We start from the raw sequence: 26,010 nt of genomic DNA on the forward strand, positions 1-26,010 counted from the left end.
AATTAATAATTGGTTTGAAAAGTGTTAAATTTGCATGTTCCCAAGTCCAAAGTCACTAATATCCTAAGACCAACATATCTTACATTTATTTGTGCTATTCCTGCTAGTCGTATAGTCAATGTAGAACATGTGAAGTATTTGAATGCTAGGTCTAGTCCTTCTTTATCAAATGTAAAGTGTGTCTCCAAGGGTTCCTTCACTGCTGCCCACATTAAATCTGTCATGTTACGATTACCAGCTAGTCTCAAATCCTGGTCTGACAACTTACACATGTACCTGATAATAAAATACAAATATTTTCAAGTTGTTTACAACAATTAGTTTCCTTGCAATGTAAAATTTATATAGTTATAGTTTTTTTTTATAATACAATAGGAGATTGAATTTATTCAAATAACAATGACATTTTCATATGTTTATTTTATATTAGTATATTTTGTTTATGGTTATATACGCCTGTATACCATATGATTTGAAAAGCCTGTTTGATATACTATATATGTCATAACCTTAAAGAGATGTAACAAGAAGCTTTACCTTATAATTGTTGATCTCAGAGGAACAATACACTGCATGACTGTCTGTATATTCATCCACATTCGTAACTGTGAGAAAAAAAAAGATTTGAAAAATAATGTATATGTTAAAGTTGAGAATAAAATTTAAAAAAATCACAATTCATCATTTGAAACAACATTAAAATTGAAACTCTGGATCTGCATTTTTGTTTGATGTAAAATACAAAATATATGTCAAAAGTCTTTTATACAAAATATATGTCAAAAGTCTTTTATCTTTTATTCTGAATACTATTATTCAGGATTTTTTGCATATGTTTTCCATTTAACATAAAGCCAAGGTGTACAAGTACTGTTGAACTGTATTTCCAAGATCATTTTCTTTTTGTGGGTACCAGTTTTTCCAGGTCTGAACTAGCCTATTGGCATTTTCATTTGTATTTCTTGCAACCATTTATAACCATTTAACTATTATTCATACATGCTATGTATTAAAACTATTATACCATTTATAAAGAATATCCATGCAAAATATTTGTTTAAACCCGCTGCAATTGTTTGCACCTGTTCTAAGTCAGGAATCTGATGTTCAGTAGTTGTCGTTATTGATGTGGTTCATAAGTGTTTCTTTTTCTTGTTTTTTATATAGATAAGCCTGTTGGTTTTCCCGTTTGAATGGTTTTACACTAGTAAATTTTGGAACCCTTTATAGCTTGTTGTGCGGTGTGAGCATAGGCTCTGAGTTGAAGACCATACTTTGACCTATAATGGTTTACTTTTATAAATTGTGACTTGGATGGAGAGTTGTCTCATTGGCAGTCACACCACATCTTCCTATATCTATAAAATATTTTGTTTGTTTTTTAATCTAATACTTACATTAGCTATTAATGTTATCAGTATGTGAGCTACAGTAAAGGATAAAGATTCAGGGGTTGCCTTGTCAAAGCACTGCTTGAGACCTGCAATGCCATTGCTGTCTATGAAGTAGCACAAGTTTCTCAGCAGATATATTGGCACTTCTGGGTCCTGTAATAATATTATTGGTGATAAATTTAGTGACAGAATTCAAGATTTGTTGTTAACAACTTTCCTCAATAAATACATTGCCACTGGATATTAAGCCAACAACAATAAATCAATGAATACACACTTCTTAAAAATGTAAAGAATGGGTGTTATTTTCATATGATTTTCTCTATCTTTCAGTTCTATCAATGTATTTCTTTTAGTCCTTAAGTAAAAGACCCATTAGCATCAAAGCATTAAACTTTTATGCAAATATCTTTTCTTCTTAATTTTCGGTACTTGAATTGACTGCAATATTCTGTTGACCCTCCCAATACCCCAATAACTGGACCCAGTCCTCAACAGATTAATGTCCTTCTAGAGAACTCCTTTAATTCCCTTGAAACATACCTCAAAATTTCCAATTCTGGTTTTTTTTCTGTTACTCTAGTAAATAAAAAATACTGTAAATTCAGAAATTATTGCATGGTTTTTATTATTGCGAAAAATGCGAGAAACTCGCATTTTGAAATATTTTATATGAGTTAAACAGGACTTTTCTCAAAATTGTAAAAATTAAAACCGCATTTCAGTCTAAAATGACAAAACCGCAATAATAAATACACGCAATAATTTCCGAATCTACAGTACTTATGAATCTTTCCAGATCTCCATAAAATATTTTCTGAATGCTTCCAAAAGAAAGGAGAAAGGAACAAGTGATTTAAAGATAATCGTTCAGTATTTGCAAAGTTTAAGCTATAATATCTTTGAATTGAAGTAAATATAGGCAGAGATATAACAGTCAAAAGATAGTATAATTAGCTAAATAAGTCACAAAATCAGTATTTTTACACATGCAAGTGTCACACAAGTAGGACCATTTCCTGTGACGTCATAAATGCATTTATTGTGAGTCATTAGAAGCATTAATTTCAGTAAAATATCCAGCCAAATACGGCCCTTATAACACCTTGTCCTTAGTATTGAATTGTGAGAGTTGATATCTCAGACTTAATAAGTAATTTCAATCTAAAATTGCATGATATTATTGATAAGGAAATTAATCTAACAATAATATCAGCAGGCAGGGCAAAATAAACATCATGGAAACACATCATTTTTCTCTATTCTAATAGTAATTTGAATCATTGAGAAAAAAATGTGAACACTATACAAATCTAAATTCATTTGTAATTGGGACCTTGCCCTTGGTGGTCTTACTTACAGAAATCTCACAGTAGTTATTCAACGCACTGGTTTCCTGCTGTGACAACTCCTGAAATACCCATTAAAATAAATAATAAAGCAAAATGCACAAAGTGAAAATAGCATGTACTATATGACTAGAAATTCTAAATAATCAGTATTGATATTTGATATCTTGCAAATATAGTAGGTCTCTTTCATGATTTAAAAATATTAGGAGTGAAAAAAATTTAAGCAGAAATCACTACTTTTAAGTATCAAAAAGATCATTTAAGCCAAACAACTAATCAGGGAAATCTGGAGACAGAAAGGAATAGTTAGAGATAGATTTTCAGGAAGAAAACAAATCATTTCTTCAAATATACTTGTCAAATGATATAAAAAAAATAATTAAAGTCTGTCACTGGCTGTCAGATGGTGTAAAAGCCTGGCCACTTGAAAACATGCATAACAAGAATGTGTCCCCAGTACACGGATGCCACATCCGCACTATCATTTTCTATGTTCAGTGGACCGTGAAAATGGTGTGAAAACTTTAATTTGGCATTAAAATTAGAAAGATCATATCATAGGATACATGTGTACTAAGTTTCAAGTTGATTGAACTTCAACTTCATCAAAAATACATTGTATTGATGACAGCAAGCAGATTCAGTAAAATTAGTATTTGGGATCATCAAATCCAAATAAAAGATGTTAACTTTTCAAATATGTAACTGTTTGTCCTAAATATATATTCTAGCCCAATACTTGCAGGGGCTGATCCAGACATTTTTAAAAGGGGTGGTTCCAAATCCAGTATAAAGGGCGGACTAAACTATATGTCCCCATTGATCCAAATGCATTGATCGTCAAAATAAAAGGGGGGGGGGGGTTTCAACCCTTCGAACCACCCCTCTGGATCCTCACTGACTTGTAACTTTTAAATAAGCAATTTGAAATTTCCCACAACAATTGCACAATGTTGTTGACAATGATACCTACTATCAGCCATAGAATTGACAGCAGACATTATCCAATCAAAAATAATGTCATAAGATGCATTGCATTATAATCAATATTGAATTACCTCCAGAGACGCATGAACCATATGCTTATATGCCATGTAAGATGGAAAGTTCATCAGGAATACTTTGGTTACAAATGTAAGTAATTTTTCCTTCTCCTCCGTTGTCCATTTCTCAGGTTCTTCATTGTCATCTTCCTCTTCTGTTTGCATTTTTTCATCCTTCTGTTCTTCTTCTTTGTCTTCCTTTTTTTTGTCTTTATCATGATTGTCAGGTAAAGTTTGAATGGCTCTAATTGCGACACTCAGGATTACTTGAACCATGTTGTTTAACTTCTCAAAGTTTTTCAGTGTTTTGAAACAACACATACATTGCCTGTAAAGAACAATTTTATATTTAACTTCTATCAATAAACTTCATAATTTTTGCAAGGTACAGTTTCCCTCAATTTATTATATAATTTTTGCAAAAAACTCAAAAGGATGATCCCCGATGAATTAAACCAGCCCTTCAGCCGAGAGAATATTTCTGAAGACTGCAGTAACAATATTTCAAACCCTGATGAGTTTCCCAATGCATCTTTTCAGATGTATATTTTATGCAACTAGTACTAAATAAAAAACTAAAATCTATCATTTTCACAAGAAAACCAATCTAATTAAAATTAAATCTCTCACTCGCTCATTTTTTTATGCTTGGTCGCTGCGTGGGCTCCCACACAGCGACCAAGCATAAAAAAATGAGCGAGGGAGATATTTAACTTTAATTAGATTGACAAGAAAACATGCAATAAATATTTTAACAAGATTCTAGAATTTTTTACTTTAAATATGTTTTTTGGGGTTGCTGACTAACTGACATATACCCCACATCACTGTTTCTTTGTCCCAAGTACACATGTATCTACAAATTGTCATTGTTTCTAGAAGAAATATACATTTTCGTAAAATTCAATAATAGAATATAAAATACAAACTTTTGAGGCCACAGGTGGACATAAGTTACAAAAGAAAATATTTCATTTTTGTTCAGCTGACATCCACTGACTTGACTTCTTTCTTCATCTGAAAAGAAAGAAAAATAATACACATATGAATAATATTTAAATCTAGTCTATAAGCCCACTGATTAAGTGCTGCTTAACATCTTGTGGTAAATATATCATGCATATTTAGGAGGATGACATGTAACAAATGATGTAAAGACATAATAAGTATACATGACGATGTAATGTAAATTCAGAATTTATTGTATGTATTTATAGCAATTTTTGTCATTTTAAGACTGAATGCGATTTTAATTTTTGCAACATAGAGAAAAATCCTGTTTAATTCATATAACAAATTTCAAAATATGAGTATAAATTATTGCGATTAAAACCCTATCACATTTTTTGCAATAATGTAAACATTGCAAAAATTTCTAAATTTACAGTAATTAAAACCCTTTAATTTTCTTTACAATCTCTTGAATTTAATCCATCCCTGCCTCATTGGTTGCTGCAGCGTATTCACCATGAGTGAAGGAGGTTGTGCCCAAATCAGACTTTAAAATTGCTGATTTTAAATTAATAAGCACTCTGCATGAGCGGGTGATATGTCTTGTAAACTACCAAATTGAAAATCTCGCTTAGAAACTGAGAATGACAGTGTAGTTTAAAGCAGGGTTAATATTCATATGGCATTAATGTGCATTCAATTTACTGCTTCCATTCAACAGCCAACCCTTTTCATATTTTTTATTAACTTTAAACTTGTTAAAAATAGCAGGTGGGATTTCAACAAGGTGAGATTTTTTAAATTTGTAAGTTTACATAAATATTAAACTGGAAAGTCAAACAACAAGTTCTGTTTGTATCATCAATAAAGCAATCATTTATTTTTTAGGGAATGTATAAGTCTTGAATTTGATCTATTTTACATCTGAAGTTGATTTTTCACTTGTCCCATTGGACAAGTAGTATAGTGAATTTACTTGCCCGATACCTGTATCATTTCACTTGTCGCGGACAATGGGACAAACGGTAATTTAGAGCCCTGTCTTTTTCTTACCATTGATATTTATTTTGAATTATTATATTGATAGTCCTAAATATAAATATTTACTACAACTATCACATAAACTTAACATGATCCAAGAAAATGAGGTCAAGGTCATAAAAACCAAACGAGAAATACATGTACACCTTATAATCATTCAATAGACCAAATATAGTTGTCCTATTGCTTATAGTTTCTTAGAAACAGACTTTAGTTTCTTAGAAACAGACTTAACCAAGAAAACTAAATATTGACTAATGAACCATGAAAATGAGGTCAAGTTCAAATGAACAATGCCAGGCAGATATGTACTGCTTACAATCCTCCCGCAAACCAAATATAGTAGACCAATTGCATATAGTAATAGAAAATAAAAGGGGATGCCCCCACCCTGCATATTATATAAGGTTATAGAGACATAACTGTAGAACAGCAAAAGTAACCCTACCCAAGTTTTAACTTCATACTGCTGATACATTGTACATGTAAAATAAGCCAGCCTAAAGTATTGATTATTTGAAAATGTGGCAATGCACTTGTACTTTTTTTCTTTATCTGATCAATCCAGAATAGTTCATCTTTGAGACATTATTTACAGAATAATTGTTTGTTGATCATGACAGTTCAATCATACTAAAACTGTGTTAGTGCTCTCATTCAAAAACAAGATTGACCAAAATACATGAGAGGAAGCAGGACAAATCGCCCAACTGGCAAATCGCCCAACAGCCAATCAGATTCAATAACGTCATCCGGGATTCAAAGCATTTGAACTGGTTTGTACTGGGTTGAGTTCAATATCTATGTAGTAGCTAGTCTATAGCTACACGTTCAATAGTCAAAATCTACGTAGCAGCTACAATATTGAATGCGGCCCAGGTCTAGGGTTGCGTTCAAAATCGTAGCAGCTACTTAGGGCTATGCAGAATTATGACTATGGAACATGTAGCTAGCCTAGCTGCTACATAGATATTGATAGCAGCTAGGCTAGTTACTCGTTCAGTAGACAAAAATCTATGTAGCACTACGTAGCCACTACGATATTGAACGCAACCCTGTTGTACAGTTACATGTTTTAAAAATAGAAAAATAACTCAAGGTGGCCAGGTATCATCTATTGATCGCAATATCTCACACTTTCAATATCGATTTCTCAGTACAGGGGGTATTGTACATTGCTTCTGTCGAGATTTTCAATTAACGGTACCGGCTATTATGTATTTATCTTGTCGGACAACTGTTAAACACGAAACAATACAACAAAATATTTCAAAATATTTTAGAATGGGCACCCCAGGAACTTCGTCAGTTTCAAAGCAAAAATTGGTATGAAGGGGGTACTAATGTGGCTGAAAATTCATCAAGAAAAAAATATAAAATACGACAGAGAAAAGCGGAAAAGAACATATCTAGTTACATGGACAGAAAGATTCCCCTGGGCAAGGTCGGCTGTGGCGCCAGGATGAAAAATCTGAGACCATGTTCTGCGAATATTGCAAGTGTTATCCCGAGCACGCCAATAAAAGGTCTCCCTTGTATGTGTGGACAACAAATATAATAATTAAACCATTTGTTTCACACGATTAAACCAATAGTACTACAACAGATAACCAGGTGCTCCGCAGGGCGCAGCTTTATACGACCGCAGAGGTCGAAACCCTGAACAGTTGGGGCAAGTATGGACAAAACATTCAAGCGTGATACAGCTCTGAATTTGGATTGTGATCAAATTTTTGACATTACATGGTTTTTTTTACACAAAACAAATGTCAAGATTTTACAAATCAATTAAAGATTTCTTCTTATTTAAATCTAAAATTAAATAGTTGACACAGCATAGGTTTCTGACACAGAATGAATGTGGTCTAATGAACTTAAAAGTTTTTTTTTGCCTTTGAGCAATTCACTATGCTGTTGGATATTAATCCTCTCAAAAAAATGTTTGAAGAAATTTTCTTTTTATTTATGAAATCTGAAATGAGAAAAATTTAACCCCCCCCCCCCTTTTTTCACATCCCCGTTTCCCTTTTTCCAAAACTGATATCAATTCAAATTTCTAATGGAGTTTGCAACAATAACTACTCTTTTAAATACATCATAAAATATTAAAATGTAAAATAAAGTGCTTGTTATCACTGAATGGTAAAGATTGGTTGGTAGTAAAAGTGAATATACATTGTTTATTGTATAAAACAATAAAAAAAACTTCATCAGCAACATTTTATATTGGCAAATTTCCAATGAAGTTATTTACATAAAGTTATTGGCAAATAAAAATAGAAAATGACATCATAGTCATGTCTGGCAAATTTCCAACATACATTATCTAAAACATTTTAGATAAGATAAGGAAAAAAAGCTTCATCAGCAACATTTTATATTGGCAAATTTCCAATGAAGTTATTTACATAAAGTTATTGGCAAATAAAAATAGAAAATGACATCATAGTCATGTCTGGCAAATTTCCAACATATATTATCAACTACTATTCTATACAAAGAAAGATAACTCCAATTGAAAATTAATTGCTATTGCACAATATTGTGCAATTAGATATTTCTTGCTATTGTGCAATACTGTGCAATTGAAAATTTCTTGCTATTGCACAATACTTGATATGGAATCCTGATTTGGACCAACTTGAAAACTGGGCCCATAATCAAAAATCAAAGTACATATTTAGATAAAGCATATCAAATAAGCCCAAGAATTTAATTTTTGTTAAAATCAAACTTAGTTTAATTTGGACCCTTTGGACCTTAATGTAGACCAATTTGAAAACTGGACCAAAAATTAAGAATCTACATACACAGTTAGATTTGGCATATCAAAGAACCCATTTATTCAATTTTTGAAGAAATCAAACAAAGTTTAATTTTGGACCCCCATTTGGACCAACTTGAAAACTAGGCCAATAATTAAAAATCTAAGTACATTTTTAAATTCAGCATATCAAAGAACCCCAAGGATTCAATTTTTGTTAAAATCAAACTAAGTTTAATTTTGGACCCTTTGGACCTTAATGTAGACCAATTTGAAAACGGGACCAAAAATTAAGAATCTACATACATAGTTAGATTCGACATATCAAAGAACCCCAATTATTCAATTTTTGATGAAATCACACAAAGTTCAATTTTGGACCCTTTGGGCCCCTTATTCCTAAACTGTTAGGACCAAAACTCCCAAAATCAAACCCAACCTTCCTTTTATGGTCATAAACCTTGTGTTTAAATTTCATAGATTTCTATTTACTTATACTAAAGTTATGGTGCAAAAACCAAAAATAATGCTTAATAGGGCCCCTTTTTGGCCCCTAATTCATAAACTGTTGTGACCTCAACTCCAAAAATCAATCCCAACCTTCCTTTTGTGGTCATAAACCTTGTGTCAAAATTTCATAGATTTCTATTCACTTAAACTAAAGTTATAGTGCGAAAACCAAGAAAATGCTTATTTGGGCCCTTTTTGGCCCCTAATTCCTAAAATGTTGGGACCAAAACTCCCAAAATCAATACCAACCTTCCTTTTGTGGTCATAAACCTTGTGTTAAAATTTCATAGATTTCCATTCACTTTTACTAAAGTTAGAGTGCGAAAACTAAAAGTATTCGGACGCCGGACGACGACGACGACGACGACGCTGACGCCAACGTGATAGCAATATACAACGAAAAATTTTTCAAATTTTGCGGTCGTATAAAAATGAACTAGTTTAATACAGTGTATAATGTCCCCTTCAAAACATGACACCCACCCTGTATTATGCAGCAAACTCTGATTTGTAAGGCATACATGGGCTAGTAGGTCAGTTTTGATGGGCTAGCAAGGTCAGTTTTGATGGGCTAGCAGTTCTTTGAACAGGGCTAGTAAAATCCTGCTGCCAATAAGTCCTGGGCTAGTTAGCTGTAACAACATTTTTTAACCCCTGGCATTTCCAAAGTTTATGAGAAAAAAAAAGAACTACAAAAACATGTTTATCTAAGGCCCAAAAAAAACATATGTCTGTTTAAGGTTACATCATCAAAATAAATAGGGTAGGTACAATGTAGGTCAGTATTTCCATTGTATTATTTTTTTCCATTTTATTTTCTGCGGTCAGTCTTGCCGTGGACCGAGTTGTCCATGGGCCTCGTTTACCCGTATTTTTAGAGATTGGATTATTTCCCTTTGGTATTGATTGGAAAAAAATGGCAGCAAAATGTTTATTTCATCACATGAGTCACGAATTTCCTTAAAACAGCTATCATATAATTTTATTCATGACTATGAAAATAGGGATGTATCAGGTAACACTATCTTCACTTTTAACAAGAGTTCAGTTTATTTTTCACTTTACAGCGGAAATAAAATGGCTTAGGGCCTGCGCTCAAAATAGGGTTGGTCGGGTAACTGTAAACAGACATATATTTTTTTTGCCTAAGGTTTTCATAGGTACATGTATTGATTTTATTTATAAGTGGGACAGGAACATAGATACAAAACAAACAGGATTGCATCTTTTTTCATAAGAGGGGTAAGTTGCCATTACTTAATTCATAGTGGTTTATCTATATTTGTTATGAGTCTGGCAAGTTGGCAGCTTATTTCAAAGAGATTTTAACCCTTTTCATGAATGGGACAGGTAATCCAACCTATTTTCAATGTGATTTTACCCTTTTTCATAAGTGGGGAGAGTTGGTAACAATAGTGGGGTGATTCTATTAGAATGTGGGGCGATTAGGTGTGGGGCGGATTTGCCAATAGTGACGATTTGTCCTGGATTTCCATGTAGCTACAAAATATGCACATACATCTGTATATCATACAAGTGAGAGGTTTAGCTAGCTATAAAACCAGGTTCAATCCACCACTTTCTACATAAGAAAATGCCTGTACCAAGTCAGGAATATGACAGTTGTTATATCCATTCGTTTGATGTGTTTCAGCTTTTGATTTTGCCATTTGATTGGGGACTTTCCTTTTTGAAATTTCCTTGGAGTTCAGTATTTTTGTGATTTTACTTTATACAATTTTACTTCAACATGTTCAATAAAAAAACAGATCACAGTCCAAGATGATGGAGCTTTGGGACAGCTATATATAGAAGCCAGCAAATTACAGTTACCCAGCTGATGACATTTGTTGCACTTATCATTGTGCCATCCGTTGCCCAGCAAAATATGTGAAATACTGAAAGACTATTGAACAATTATTTATGAACTGTTAGATTGAACATATATGTTATTAAAAATGATCTTTTTTTATGAAAGATACAGAAAAATGGACAAGGAATTGCTGATTTTTGCCGTGCACTGTAGGTTGATTTACACAAATACAGTGATATACGGACATATACACAGGGGTGTGGAAATATTTGTTGGGAGCACTTGTCCCAGGGCAAGTAAAACTGTAAATTCTACTTGTCCGGAAAAAAAGTTACTTGCCCTGAAAGTTCTTATAAAAATTGAAGTATTTCCCTGTTTAAAGCTTGCATGTTTCTTGGCACTGTTTTGCATCACAAAATAAATTTGAGGGCAGTGAGTGAAGAAGAGAAAACTTATTAGTAGTGTAACTACTGAATTTTAATCTATCATGTTAATTGTAATTATCATACAATTGACAAATTATTTTTTTTTGGATAAAACAACCTGTTTTATTGAATAAATAAAATGTCAAAGAAGTTTCTAGTTTGTTTTTCAAAGAGTCCAAAACATTTGATTTTACATCAATCAGCATTGATCTGATCCAGATGGTTCGCTACTAGCCATTGCTTTAAGTTTGGCTCGTGCAGCTTCTTCCCCACCAAGCTAAGTGACTTAACTAAGTCCTGCAAAAGAGGTTTGACATTTGTTACATCTCTATCCTGAGAGTGAGTTGCAACTGCTTCAGAAGTTGCTTTAAAGGGAAACTTCGCAAAAAAATCAAAAATTGATATTATGTCCATTCTGTATAAAAATGCTCAAATTTATAGATATTAAAGTTTTATTCCGCTAAATAAGAGATCACCATCGATTTTAAATTTTGAGTATCAGTTCTCTACTCTCCGCCATCTTGTCACCTTCTCCGATGAAAAATCCCGATATGTCAATAAACCACAAAGGAACAAAACTACAGTAAACGATGTAGTCGTAATTGCGTGTCGATATCTTGTCAATCGTACGGTTGTTTTATCTGACTGACTAACTTGATACGGAAAATAGTCTTATATTTTTAAATAACCATATAGTCTGTTATTTTTAAACTGATAATATTGTAATTAGTTAAAAAGTCAAAGTTCAAATCATAAAATGATAAATAAGTGTTCCGTGGAAATTGTTTTCGAAAATCTAATTCGTTCATAATTCTTTCAAGTAATAAACTTTATTTAAATAAATTCGGATCTTCCCTTATCTGATCACCAGCATGGCTAAAGGTATTACTCCCAAAGGTATTGGAAGGGGTGTAAGGTGACACGTCCAGGTATTCAATCGATTTCCTGTCCGGCGGGCTTGCAAGTTCATGCATCGTTTCACTTCTGTAGGTATTGATCAGTGTACACGACCGTTACTTATAACTTTCCATTTTGAACTATCAGGTGCATGTATAATATACATTTTTGTCTTGCGGGTCCGAAAGTGATATAATATACTAGTCATTACTGAACTCATACGCTTGTTTATAAATAACATTTCTGGTGTAAAGAATATTATTTATAAAAAAAAAATAATACAAAAAAAAATAATTGAAGAAATACAAATCTATTTACATATTTTTCCAAGGGTTATTTGGGAAAATGTAATATATACTCGTTGTCAATAGTTTAGGACAGATTGGAACATACCAGAATTATTGATCTAAAAAAATGTGCGCACTTGTCGACGATTCGTGTATACATACGCCTGGTAGAAAGTTACGGAACTATAGTCAGTAGCGCAATTTAAAATATGTATACATGTATACATTGAACATAAGAAAGAAACATACATTTTGTGTAAATTGTGGTAAAAGTTTTGTAAATAGACTAGTCCATGTATGCCAACAGTATGTAATCAACGAATTCGATAGACTATTGTATACCAAAAGAAGAAGAAGAAAAAAAAAGAAACAATTTGATTTAAATACAGGTCAATTTATAACTTGCTTTGGTTCATCGAAGTTAAGAACATAGTAAACTCACAGATTTATATATCAATTAAATTGTTCTCGAATAAAGGACGAAATTCGTCATCATCACAATTGTTCCAACATTCATGTAAAATATATGCAACTGGACGTACACTAATAATCCCCAAGGAATGTGAATATTTTCTAGGAAAACTATTGAGTATCTTTCTTTCTTGATATTCAATGACAGCAATTTAAAGAATAAACTGCTTGTCGGATATTTGTCCGCTTTAGGGGTATTCTTGCAAGTTGAACAGACTTATAATAACATTCAAAAATAGGGAAAGATAACATTAAATTCGTTGTCTTTTAATTTTAAACATCGTTGATCAAATAGTTATTTAAGTATATATATACGTTGGGAGACGACGATTATTATAGTTGTCTCAGATTTTAATAAGGACGTTCCCCATTATGAATAAATTTGGTTGACGTTTATCACACTTGAAAAGAATATCTATTCGTAATTTTTCGATTCCATTACAAAAATATTTTTTTCTTTATTCATACATATTATATTCCGCTTCGGTAGAGTTATCTTCAGATAGTTTCATATATTAATTAATACATGGCTTTCAAAAGTCTAAATGTAAGTGTTCTCGTACATTTTTTCGCCTAATAAAGACAAATAAAAATGATTTAGTAAAGCTATTTCTAATTTCTAAGTCCCCCTTTTTTATGAGACATAAATCAAGGACAAGACTTGTATATCATTTCATTCTGACATATGAATTAAGTTTCCCGTCTTTAACCGAAAATTGTGTATTTCTTAGTAAATTAACTTATTTGAATTCAAATAAATAATAGCACCAAATATGATTAAATAATTCCACGGCGACCAATTTTTATTTGTCACCAACTTGAATATGTGTATTTTTAATGTGTGTATTAAATGCTACCACTGATCCGAATAGACAGTCACACCTGGCAAGGTGTGCCCTAGAGGCGTGGTTAAATACCGAAGTGCAAATAACAATTTACCTTTCAACAAGCCATCTACGAGTATTGCCACAGAACCGTGAATACACACATCGTATAAACCTAGCCATAGCAGAGATAGTAAAAGGTCAATAATAGTACACCAACATATTGTCTTTACAGATTATTGTACTTTAATTTGTTCACCTTATCAGTCCGAAAATGCATTTATTAAAAATAAATTTATAACTTTTTGTGTTGTCTACAAAAATAATTCGAATATATACGTTTAACATAGATAATTTATCTCACGAATGAGTACAATTGAACGTCTGTGCGTTTTATCTTCTTATTATCGGATGGTTATTAGATAAAGCATAAGTCATCGGCGCGCTTACGATTACGTTAAAATATGATTAAAAACCAAGACTTTTAATGATTGTATTTTAAATCCCGGCATGCAAAAATCAGGAGAAAACGTCACGACCTACAGGAAGTAGTTGATATTTTTTCATTAATTATTGAATTTCTCCTTTATTACTGCACATATAGCGATAAAACTTTGTGAATATATATATTATGTCATAATGAACATATTTAAACCATAAGTAAAAAATCGTGAATTTTCCCTTTAACAGGCAGTTTGTGAGTTAAATGTCTGTTGCCTGATTTTAACCAATCCACAACTGATGGTCTAGGATCAAATTCCTTTATACTGACACCATTTACAACAATTTGCATTTGGTTTTGTAGATTTTCCTGTGTTAATTTGCTTCTCAGAGGACTTTTAATTATGTTCATTTGAGAAAAAAATCTTTCACATGCTGCTGATGAGGAAGATATGGTCAGCATTATTTCAATGAGAACTTTAATATTTCTAAGGGAGTCATCTTGCTGCCTTTTTAAAAGGTCACAATATACAATTAGTGGGTGGTTGTCTTTCTGAAACGAAACTTGAACTTTTAATGTCTGCCATTCTTCTTGTGCATTTTTAGATTCCTCATCAGAAATAACACCACTGAAAAGTTGACAAAGTGATTTAATGTCTGAGTTACCAAATAAACTGAGTTCTGTCAATCTGTGTGGCCATGCCCAAAAATCAAAAACTTTGAAATGGGATAGTGGGGGGGGTATCAAAATCAGAAAACCTTTTCAAAACATAATTTCCAATTTTTTCCAAAAGTGTGGAAACATCTTTGTCATCTTTGAAAGGAATCAGGTTCCCTTTAAGTGCAAGTCTGCCGTCAAATATTTTAGTTTCAACATCATATTTCTCATAGAATACAAAGAGATTTTCACCAGGTTCCTGTCTCATACATGTATCATGGATCTTGGAAAATAGAGTATCAATAGCTGCCTTATCTTCAACAATCATTAAATCCTTGACCTGAAACAACTTTGAAGTTGCAGATATTGCATCCAAAACATCAAGCATGAGATGGATATATTTTACAAATTTGACCTGTGTTAGGTCACCAAGAATAGCCTTGGCCTGCCCAACTTCATCAGCACGTTTGGATTTATCTAAAATTTCTTCCGTGTGAGGCTATAATATGTAAATCTTGACAAACAGCTTTAAGAGCCCTGCTTTTTGAGCTTGCCAATCTGACAGCTTTTATTTCTGTATGCATCAACAAGTCTTCATCAAAAATTTTGTCTAAGTTTTTAAGCTCAACTCTTCGTTTTGGACTAAAGGAATAAAACTTACAGATACGTTTCAATTCATCTTCAAATTTTTTCAAATATATACAACATCCTTAACAGCATCCAAAATTCCAAGTTCCAGTTTATGGGCAACACAGTGCATAACAATTACTATGTTGTTAACCTGGTCATTTATCTGTTTAGCAACACCATTTTAAGCCCCCATATTGACAGCTGCACCATCCATGTTAACACAGACAATTTTTGGTTCACCTTCAACCTAATTATTACCTAAAGTTATGCCACACTTTGACACACCTGACATTATTGCAGCATATACACCATCTGCAGTTGCACTTTCTAGATTTTCTATACTAGCAAGCGTAGTTACTGGTTCGTGTGTCTCAGGGTGGACATATCTGATAAGAACACTTTCTTGTTCCGTTACTGACGAGTCGGTGCTTCCGTCTGACATAATAGATATGAACCTTACCAACTTCATATGTTCTTTTGTTTTGTCAGAAAGAACTCCAGACATGGCTTTCAAGAAATTAACACAGGCATCCCGTCCAAGGTGGTCATTGCCTAGTTGCATACCATTTTTTATTTGAATGTCACACATAAAACTGTAGTCAGAAAATGGTCGATTGTTTTTGACAACTGCATATGCTGTGTTGAAGAGTTTTTCATACCTATCAACCTCAGACTGATTGACCTTAGCCAAAGCCCTGTCCATTTCCCCAGAAACCTGTTTTGTTTGATGTGTTTCTCTTAACTGATAAGCTAGGTGTTTTGCTGAAAAATGATGGGCAGTTAATGTGTCCCTTCTATCTACTACTTTCCCAACAAATAAAGTTGACTTTTGATGGGCAAGTGTTGGATGTTTTCTACATATTATACAAAAATTCAATTTATTTTCCGTATTTTCTTCCGTAGAGAGCCAGGGGAACTCTGCTAACCAAAATGGTTGAAATTCTCACTTAGGCCAAAAAAAAATATATGTCTGTTTCCTGCTTCCAAGGCAAATAAATCAGGGTCGGTAGGTCGGTATTTTTTTTTTTTTTTTTTATTTTTTTTTTATTTTTGCACTCCCGGTCAGATTTGCAGTCCGTTAAATGTCATGTTTGGTTAGGGTCCTGTACCCCAAAATGATTTAATCCCTTTAAAGAAGCTTTAATTGAATAATCCTCCCAGTGCTGACATTATTTAAACTTTAATTGTAGCACATTTGTGCTGGGAGCAGCCATTTTGATGTTTGGGCATAGTAAAATATGGATCTGGATCGGACTGGAAATGAATTTTTTCCCGACCGGAAACGATGTTTTTCCGGATTTGAATAAAAAGATCTAGGGTCGGGGGGTTTGAGTCAGGGTCGGTCGGGAAACAGGAAACAGACATATATTTTTTTTTGGCCTTACGTTTTTTCTCATACTCTTTGTCCTTCTCTGCCTGCGTTTTACGTTTTTTTATTCGACTCGGCGACTTTGTCTGCATTGCCCAGTAGTTTAATTAAGTATTTGTCCATCGTATTACTAGGATGGACTCAAGGTAAATGACACTTCCGTTTTAGGATCAAGGTTGGCAAAAAAGCGGTCAATACTAGTATTGACCATGCCAGTGGTATATACCGGTAAATACCGGGAAATACTGGCAAATACTGGGAAATACCGGCAAATACTGGTTGATTGAATTTTGAGTGGTCATTACTATAAAAACCACTATCTATTTGGTCATTTATAATTACTATTAATAACTAATTTATAAGGAAAGTGTTCAAATCATTTTAAATGCTTTTATTTCTAATTCTATTGTAAATTCAAACATAGATCTACATTGATTAATGTGTACATAATATTATAGTAAAAGAAAGACTTTTTGTCCCTTCTTCAAATTTCCATTTCCTGCATGAAGAAGGTTTTTATCTCACAGTTAAATAGACAGGAAATAATTTATTGTTTAAGGGAGTCTTCATATATCAATTTTATTACTTTCAACCCATGCACTGTCAACTTTTATTGGAGGCTGTTGTTTTAGTAATTAAATTTTCACACCTAGCAATGCCAGGTGATAGGTAAAAAGACCCATGTAACTTCATTTACCTGTAGTTTAATTTACCTTTAATTTTAATTACCTGTAAAATCATACATTTTAAATAAAAATATATAAATTTAAAAATGTTGAAATAAAATGTAAATTTGTATATATCTTAAGTATGCAATATCATAATTCACAATAACTAAATTTTAAATCAGTAAGAATAAGTGTTATAAATGAATAAAACATATCCAATTCATTAATTTTATAAGCTGACACATGCATAAAGATTAAAGTTTAAGTATATTTGACTTTTTATCAAGTTTTTACTTCAATTAATAGTAGAAACAACCATGAAAATTTCAATTGACCAGTATTTGCCAGTATTAACCACTTGGGGAGTATTGTCCGGGGCGGTAAATACCGGTAAATACCACTGGTAAATACCGGGGGTGGTATTTACCGCCCAACCTTGTTTAGGATGGATAAAACCTAGTCGACAATCCCGGGTCAATGGACAAAGACAATGCAGTATTTACGAGACCCGGGTTTCGCATACTTATTTTATTTTAATTTGTTTATCGATCTTTTACTGGTATTTTTTTTTAATATTTATTGTCATGAACATTGATGTTTAAACTTAAATATATGTGTTTTACTTGTTTATCATTGGTTTCCTTTACATAAAATTACACTGCTTAAAAAATAATATATATTTATATATTTTTTTGTATGAATTCAATTTGTCTAGTATTATTTTTTACTTGTCCCCGGGCTACCCAGACAAAAAAAGTCACTTGTCCAGATGATCAAATGTACGAGTCGGGCGAGTCGGGCATAGCATTTCCACACCCCTGATACATTATAAAAAAGTTGGAACAAATTGTCAAGTCTGATTTAATAATGAACTTAATCAGGTGGAATACATTGTTAAGTCTGATGAATAATGAAATAAATCAGTTGGAATGAATTGACAATTGACTTGGTACGAATTGTCCAAATCTGGAACGAACTGGCTTGGAACGAATCGGACTTGGAACGAATCGGACTTGGAACGAATTCCTTAGCAAGCCTCAAAGAACAAATGTTTTATTGTAGGATACTTTATCTTTAAAGATGAAAAATGAACATTTAAACAGCAGCACCCCAAGTCATAACATTATGATAACATAAACAACTGTATTCTATTGTATATCAAACATGTCAAAATCTTAGACATGCTGAATTTTACAGCCATACACTGACATGACTGATACAGGCCAGCTTCATAATGGTAGATGCTAAATTCAAAAGAAATTGGCAATGTGCATTTCAAAATGATTATATCTTCTTCTGTTTAAATTGTTATCTTCTACACTATTTAGTGATTGTCACTGATACTCATTTATTTTGCTGTATATGTACATAAATGTTATAGAATGTTTTGGTCAGTGGAGAGAAAATTCGCATGGGGAATACGGACAAAGGAAAATACTTACAATTGTCAAGTAAAAATACCATATCACTACAAAGGTCGCACATGTTGGCAGTTATTTCGCAGATGGCTTCAATATTGGAAGCAAATAAAGTAGTTTTCTCTAATAAATAACTTCACATGTTGAATTGTCGGCATTTTACAATTTGCTAGTGTCCCGCCATATTGTTTTGGATTTTATGCAGACTTCCGGTAACGTTGGTCAGGTTCCTTGCTAAAATTGTTGTATTTTTTCCTTGCTCGTCTCGTCGACTGGTTCTCAGCCTTAATAAAAAAAAAAGGGGGGGTGGTGATAAACGTATTTTAATCCCCTCTTTAATACACCAACTTACTTTATATCGGTTATCACGAATTCAAATATTACTCTGTATCGATACATAATTTTCTCTACGTCAACAAGGCCGACCAATAGCCGCTAGATTTAAACATGGACGTTCCATACTAATATAGAATAGAAAGTCCCTGATTTAAAGTAAATTAAGGACTGAAAGCCCTTGGAAAACCTCTTCTACTTTTATTCTTACAAGAAATGATAATTATGGTCTGTAGATAAAACATACTAATAGGGATTTGGAGAATTTCAGCAAAAATATCATAAATCATAGGTTATTGGGGACAGGAAAATGTTTTTTGTAAATCGCGGGCATTCAGAGCGTAGTTTAAAGTATGTAAAGTGTTGTTGGAAGAATTTTGTGAAATATTGAATGACTGGAGAATTTCAGCAAAAATATCATAAATCATAGGTTATTGGGGACAGGAAAATGTTTTTTGTAAATCGCGGGCATTCAGAGCGTAGTTTAAAGTATGTAAAGTGTTGTTGGAAGAATTTTGTGAAATATTGAATGACTGGAGAATTTCAGCAAAAATATCATAAATCATAGGTTATTGGGGACAGGAAAATGTTTTTTTTTAATCCCTCCTCCTTTATTTCCAAAATTCCCAATGTGTGGTTTTCTATCAATTTCAATATGAATATACATTTAGTATGCTATGAACATTTAAGTAAGGAGCCTGTACTTCAGTGGTTGTCGTTTGTTTATGCGTTACATATTTGTTTTTCGTTCATTTTTTGTACATAAATAAGGCCGCTAGTTTTCTCGTTTGAATTGTTTTACATTTTCATTTCGGTGCCTTTTAAAGCTGAGTATGCGGTATAATCTTTGCTCGTTGTTAAAGGCCGTACGATGACCTATAGTTGTTAATTTCTGTGTCATTTTGGTCTCTTGTGGAGAGTTGTCAACATGGCAATCATACAACATCTTCTTCTTTTTTGTAATCAATGAATTTTGTAAAAGATTAAATGACTGGAGAATTTCAGAAAAGGTATCAAAAGTGTACATGAATAATTTTAGCGCTTATCTGTATATTATGAACATTCACTATATTTATATAAATAAAGCACCGGTGAATAAAGTGTATTTACTTTCAATTCTAAGTTTTCTAATCGATCCATGGTGGTCATTGATATAGTATACAGACCCTCTCTATTTAATAAACTCTGTGACCACCGTGGATAGTAAACTTGAAAATGATAGCAAATAGAATTCTGAAAATACACTTTATTCGTAGTATATGTATGTTCAAAGTATACAGAAAAACGCAAACCGGAAGTATAATCAGACTTAAAATTTTGTCCAATGACGGGACAATATCCGGATGCCCTTTTTCTCGATTTTCTCCCAAAATAACTCAATCTGAATAATCATATGAATGGATGACAAATGCGACTATGCACTGTACCTATAGGACACAGAGTCGTGTTGATTAATTTATTGTGGAAAGAAGAGAAGCGACACCCAAAATGAGGTCTTCTCGTTTAATAGTATAGATTCACTGATTTCCAGAGATATTTAGTCTCGGTCATTTCTTAAGTTTAAAAAAACTGAAGAAACTTTATTTATAAAAGAGGGACGAAAGATACCAAAGGGACAGTCAAACTCAATATAAATCTAAAATAAACTGACAACGCCAAGGCTAAAAATGAAAAAGACAAACAGACAAACAATAGTACATATAACACAACATAGAAAACTAAAGAATAAACAACACGAACCCCACCAAAAACTAGGGGTGATCTCAGGTGCTCCGGGAGGGTAAGCAGATCCTGCTCCACATGTGGCACCCGTCGTGTTGTTTATGTGATAACAAATCCGGTAAGTAGTCTAATTCGGTAGGTCACATTCATGAAAGGGAAGGGGATTGTAGTTACGACGCAAGGAAAATATCCGATATCATTTGGGAAACGGTTATTCCATAACGGTCAACCGGCCAAATCGTGATGGCGTCCGTAAAATTTACGAAGGGACGATTTCAACTTCACCATTTGGAACTCTTGATTTAATAGCTTCCTTGTGAGCAGCAACCCTCTATCAAGAAAATCATGATAGGAAATGCTAGCACGGGAATATCGTATCAATTGGGAGATATATACCCCGTATGCAGGTGCTGCTGGAATGTTGCTACTTAGAAATGGAAAGTTCATAATCGGAAAGCTGTGAATAGAATTATTTAGTGAAAGAACATCATCTGTATAGCAGAAAGTAGAGTTAAAAAGGATATTGCTAACTTCTTGTCTTTCTTCCTTAGAAGTACCTGCATGCATGAAGTCTGCATCATACTAATAAAGAAAAAGTCGGCAAGTAGAGGGGCACTGAGTTTGTTCCCATTGGAATGCAGACAGTCTGTTTAAAAACACGTCCTCCGAACGTAACAAATATGTTGTCAACCAAGAAATCAAGCATCTTGATAATATCGGTTTCAGAGAATTTTTTGTTTGAATCAGAGTGATCCTTTACAAAGTAGAATTTATCCCTCCATAAGACAAGATACTTGTATCTACGTTGGCCATTCTTTTGATGAAGCAAAGCAATACCAACTCTTTCAATTTGTCTTTTAGTTTGGAATGTGGAATACTTGTGTAAAGAGTAGAAAAGTCAAATGTTTTAATACTGTTACGCGATGAAATAGAGTTAGATTGTATGTACTCTAAAAGATCTTTGGAATTTTTAAGTATCCACATCTGTTTCACGCCACCTCTAGAATAGGCAGATTCACAATAACTTTGAAGCCCGTCTTTGATTGCTGATAAAAATAGATGTTAATAATTTAGAAAGAGGTTTCGTGGAGCACCTGGAAGACCCCTTATTATTATATATATCTACTTTTAACATTAACGGATGCCAAAGGGAATCTTGAGGACATGTAAATCAGCAAATTTAAAGCGGTCAATTAAACTGGCTTTCTTAAAACAAACTTAAAAATTTCAAACATCGAAATAAAATCACATGCATACAAATCCATCGCTAGACCCAACGTGACTTTGAAATGGTTGCAGCCTATGTGATCACATAAACAAACTTGAGACTCGGACTTCTCTTTAACTGAATTTAAATGTGCGTATTGTTATGCGTTTACTTTTCTGCATTGGCTAGAGGTATAGGGGAGGGTTGAGATCTCACAAACATGTTTAACCCGCCGCATTTTTGCGCCTGTCCCAAGTCAGGAGCCTCTGGCCTTTATTAGTCTTGTATTATTTTAACTTTTAGTTTCTTGTGTTTAATTTGGAGTTTAGTATGGCGTTCATTATTACTGAACTAGTATATATTTGTTTAGAGGCCAGCTGAAGGACGACTCCGGGTGCGGGAATTTCTCGTTGCATTGAAGACCTGTTGGTGACCTTCTGCTGTTGTCTGCCCTATGGTCGGGTTGTTTTCTCTTTTGCACATTCCCCATTTCCATTCTCAATTTTATTGAAATGATCCAGAGACGTCCTCCTCGTTATTAAAGCTTTCGGTGGCTGTGTGTTACCTTTCCTCGTCAGTTTTAATCTAGCATCGTACTAAAGTACATGATATATATTTACATATCTAACATTTGTTGGGTTGATGTTTAGACGAGTTATATATATATGCTAAAATGTATCTTTGTATCCAAAAATGTCGTTCGCCTATATAATTATCAACCCTCTTGATTATCAAAACAAAAGTCAAAGTAATTATAGTGTAATTAAGTTGATCTATTAAGCGGAATTAAGAGGGATTGAGTTTGGCCTTAAAGTGTGATTAATGATCATACATAAATATGCTTAGATGTGGTCGCAACTATAGTGCAAATATATCGGAAACCTTGCATCATGCCGGCAAACTGTTTTGCCGGAACGCAAAAAAAAATATACTGCGATGGAGATATTTTAATAGTTTAATCATGTCATTACAGCCCCAGTAAGTTCATCTAAACGATACGAAAACTTGGTATGATTGCTAATAAGAAAGCTCTACACCATACAGGGACTAAATGACATAGAAGTTAACAACTAGCATGTTTATTTACTAAAGAAGACTTTATATGAGTAGCGGCAAATAATTCAGAATTAAAATCTTTCTATGTTGTGATGTTAAACTATTGTTTCAGGTAAGGGTGAAGATTGGTACCTTTTAAAATGTTTAAACCCGCGGCATTTGTTTGCACCTGGCCTAAATCAGGAACTTGATGTTCAGTCGTTGTCGTTTGTTGATGTGGTTCATACGTGTTTCTCATTTCTCGATTTTTATATACAGATTAGACCGTTGTTTTTCTCGTTTGAATGGTTTTACACTAGTCACTTTCGGTACCCTTTATAGATCTTTATACCTTGCTGTTGGGTGTGAGCAAATGGTCCGTGTTGAAGACCGTACTTTGACCTATCATGGTTTTCGTTTACAGATTGTGACTTGGATGGAGAGTTGTCTCATTGACACTCATACCACATCTTCTAATATCTTTATAAGAAAATCTATCTTAATAATAAATGCATCGATTACTTTAAAAGTACGATGGTCCTTATACATACTGGCACAGTCCTTACATACTGACACGGTCCTTACATACTGACATGGTCCTTACATACTGACACGGTCCTTTCATACTGACACAACCAGGATCCAATTAACAACCATTGTAAGTATAACTAAAGTTTAGTGAAAATGAAGTGTTATTAAGTATGTGCCTGTCCCAAGTCAGGAGCCTGTAATTCAGTGGTTGTCGTTTGTTTATGTGTTACATATTTGTTTTTCGTTCATTTTTTGTACATAAATAAGGCCGTTAGTTTTCTCGTTTGAAGTGTTTTACATTGTCATTTCGGGACTTTTTATAGTTGACTATGCGGTATGGGCTTTGCTCATTGTTAAAAGCCGTATGGTGACCTATAGTTGTTAATTTCTGTGTCATTTTAGTCTCTTGTGGAGAGTTGTCTCATTGGCAATCATACCACATCTTCTTTTTTGATTGTAGAACATTTATGATTAATCAAGAGGATATCAAAACTTTTGAATTAGACCAATTCACCTTTATCATATAGACATATTTAATAAGAATTCTGCAGGTATATAGCCAAACTTCATAACCAAATTTTTGATTCAATGAAATAATTTTGTAAAAAAAAAATCACTGGGGTAACAAAGTCATGACATAATGAGTTACTAGTGAATGTAAAGTTTTCCTGTTTGAATTGTTCTACACTTGTCCTTTTTTGGCCTTTTATAGTTTGCTTTTCGGTGTGAGCTAAAGCTTCTTGTTGAAGTCCGTACTTTGACCTATGCGTGTTAACTTTTTATGCATTGTGACTTGGATGGAGAGTTGCCTCATATTAAAATTCAAAATACGAATCTTACTCCAAATCATCTACACAGCTTGAAATGACATGCTTGCTTGTGATTAATGTGGTATATTGTACTGTCCAATATATTTGATAATTTTTGCTATGTTTTTTGTAGAGAGTTTCAGTTTCAGTTGAAAAGAAATCGAGAACGTTGAAATTTCCGAATCATGAAAGTAATCTGGTTACTATGTGTTTTTTTTTTTGTCGATTGGAACGCGATTAGGTTTTATATCAGAGGTTTCCCAATCCATGAAGGGCCTCGCAGGTGACTGTATTTCTGTGTCATGTTGGTCTCTTGTGGAGAGTTGTCTCATTGGTAATTATACCACATCTTCTTTTCTAAAATTAAAGTATTTCTCAATGTGTCGTCTTTTATGGAGTCTAGAGTCCATCTTTGCAGACTACGGGTGATTAAGAGCGTTACTTGTTATACAGACATCGGTCTATTGTTAAATACTGTATGTTAATCACTAGATGTCTTTTGTTTGTTTTCTGATTTTGGGTTGCTGTCTCATTGCACACCATATATTTTAATTATGAAATACTGGCATGAAAATACGGATTTTTTTTGTGTTATTAAAATTTGCTGTTACAAAATGTTAGAAATTCTTATAAATTAAGGAATGTATCTCCCTCATGCAAAGCTCTGATTCCTTTCACGGATTTGGCTATACTTTTTTGACCTTTTCGATTATAGCTCTTCATCTTTTATATAAGCTTTGGATTTCAAATATTTTGGCCACGAGCATCACTGAAGAGACATGTATTGTCGAAATGCTCATCTGGTGCAGGAAAATTGGTACCGTTAATGTTATTAATTAGATTGACCATACACCTCCTTCGTTTTCACAATACAATAAGAAATTGAATCAAATAAGACGAAAACGAACCACTGTAAACCGTAAACATTATGACGACCTAACGTGAAGCTTATATAAAAATTATTGTTTAACCATCCATTCAGATACTTTTTTGCTGTAATAGATGGTAACAATACCCTTTAGCGCTACATCAATATCACTTAGGTTCCTATATTGTAACGAATTAACAAACGTAAAAAAATAAACTAAAAAAAACCCAGAAAACTATGTCTTGCCGTTCATGATTCAGGATGTCGCACTCGCTACATTGATCATGGTAAAATATCCTTCGACAAAGCAATACTACTTCCCCAGAAGACCTTACGATAAAAACATGTAATTGAATTGTTAAGGAATATTTTAGACTAACGATAAATTTTACACATAAGATTGTTTGTGTAAAGAGCTACAGGTTGAAAGTGAGCAAATTTAATTTTACTGCGCGTTTGATAAATGTGTTACTCTCACTGAAGACAAACAAATCTATCGGAAATCTGAACATAGATTAAACCCTCCTTCAAAATGTTCAAACTGCAATA

General features: G+C 33.1%; 1 protein-coding gene across 3 annotated transcripts in view; it reads right to left on the minus strand.

The window, feature by feature from the left end:
* Positions 1–19,173, minus strand: part of LOC143068746 (ubiquitin carboxyl-terminal hydrolase 34-like) — an 81,403-nt gene extending 62,230 nt beyond the window's left edge. For 2 of the 3 annotated variants that reach the window (XM_076243017.1, XM_076243016.1), the window contains exons 1-7: positions 18,981–19,173; positions 4,719–4,806; positions 3,805–4,117; positions 2,755–2,805; positions 1,398–1,547; positions 538–605; positions 84–276 (exon numbers count right to left, since the gene is read on the minus strand). In XM_076243017.1, the coding sequence (XP_076099132.1) occupies positions 84–276; positions 538–605; positions 1,398–1,547; positions 2,755–2,805; positions 3,805–4,117; positions 4,719–4,806; positions 18,981–19,023 (906 nt within the window). In that variant the 5' untranslated portion in view covers positions 19,024–19,173. The remainder of the gene's footprint in view (positions 1–83; positions 277–537; positions 606–1,397; positions 1,548–2,754; positions 2,806–3,804; positions 4,118–4,718; positions 4,807–18,980) is intronic. The other variant, XM_076243018.1, reaches the window with a different exon arrangement.
* Positions 19,174–26,010: the final 6,837 nt, after the last annotated feature.

Source organism: Mytilus galloprovincialis, chromosome 3 (genome assembly GCF_965363235.1).
Source record: "Mytilus galloprovincialis chromosome 3, xbMytGall1.hap1.1, whole genome shotgun sequence".
Classification (NCBI taxonomy): Eukaryota; Metazoa; Mollusca; class Bivalvia; order Mytilida; family Mytilidae; genus Mytilus; species Mytilus galloprovincialis.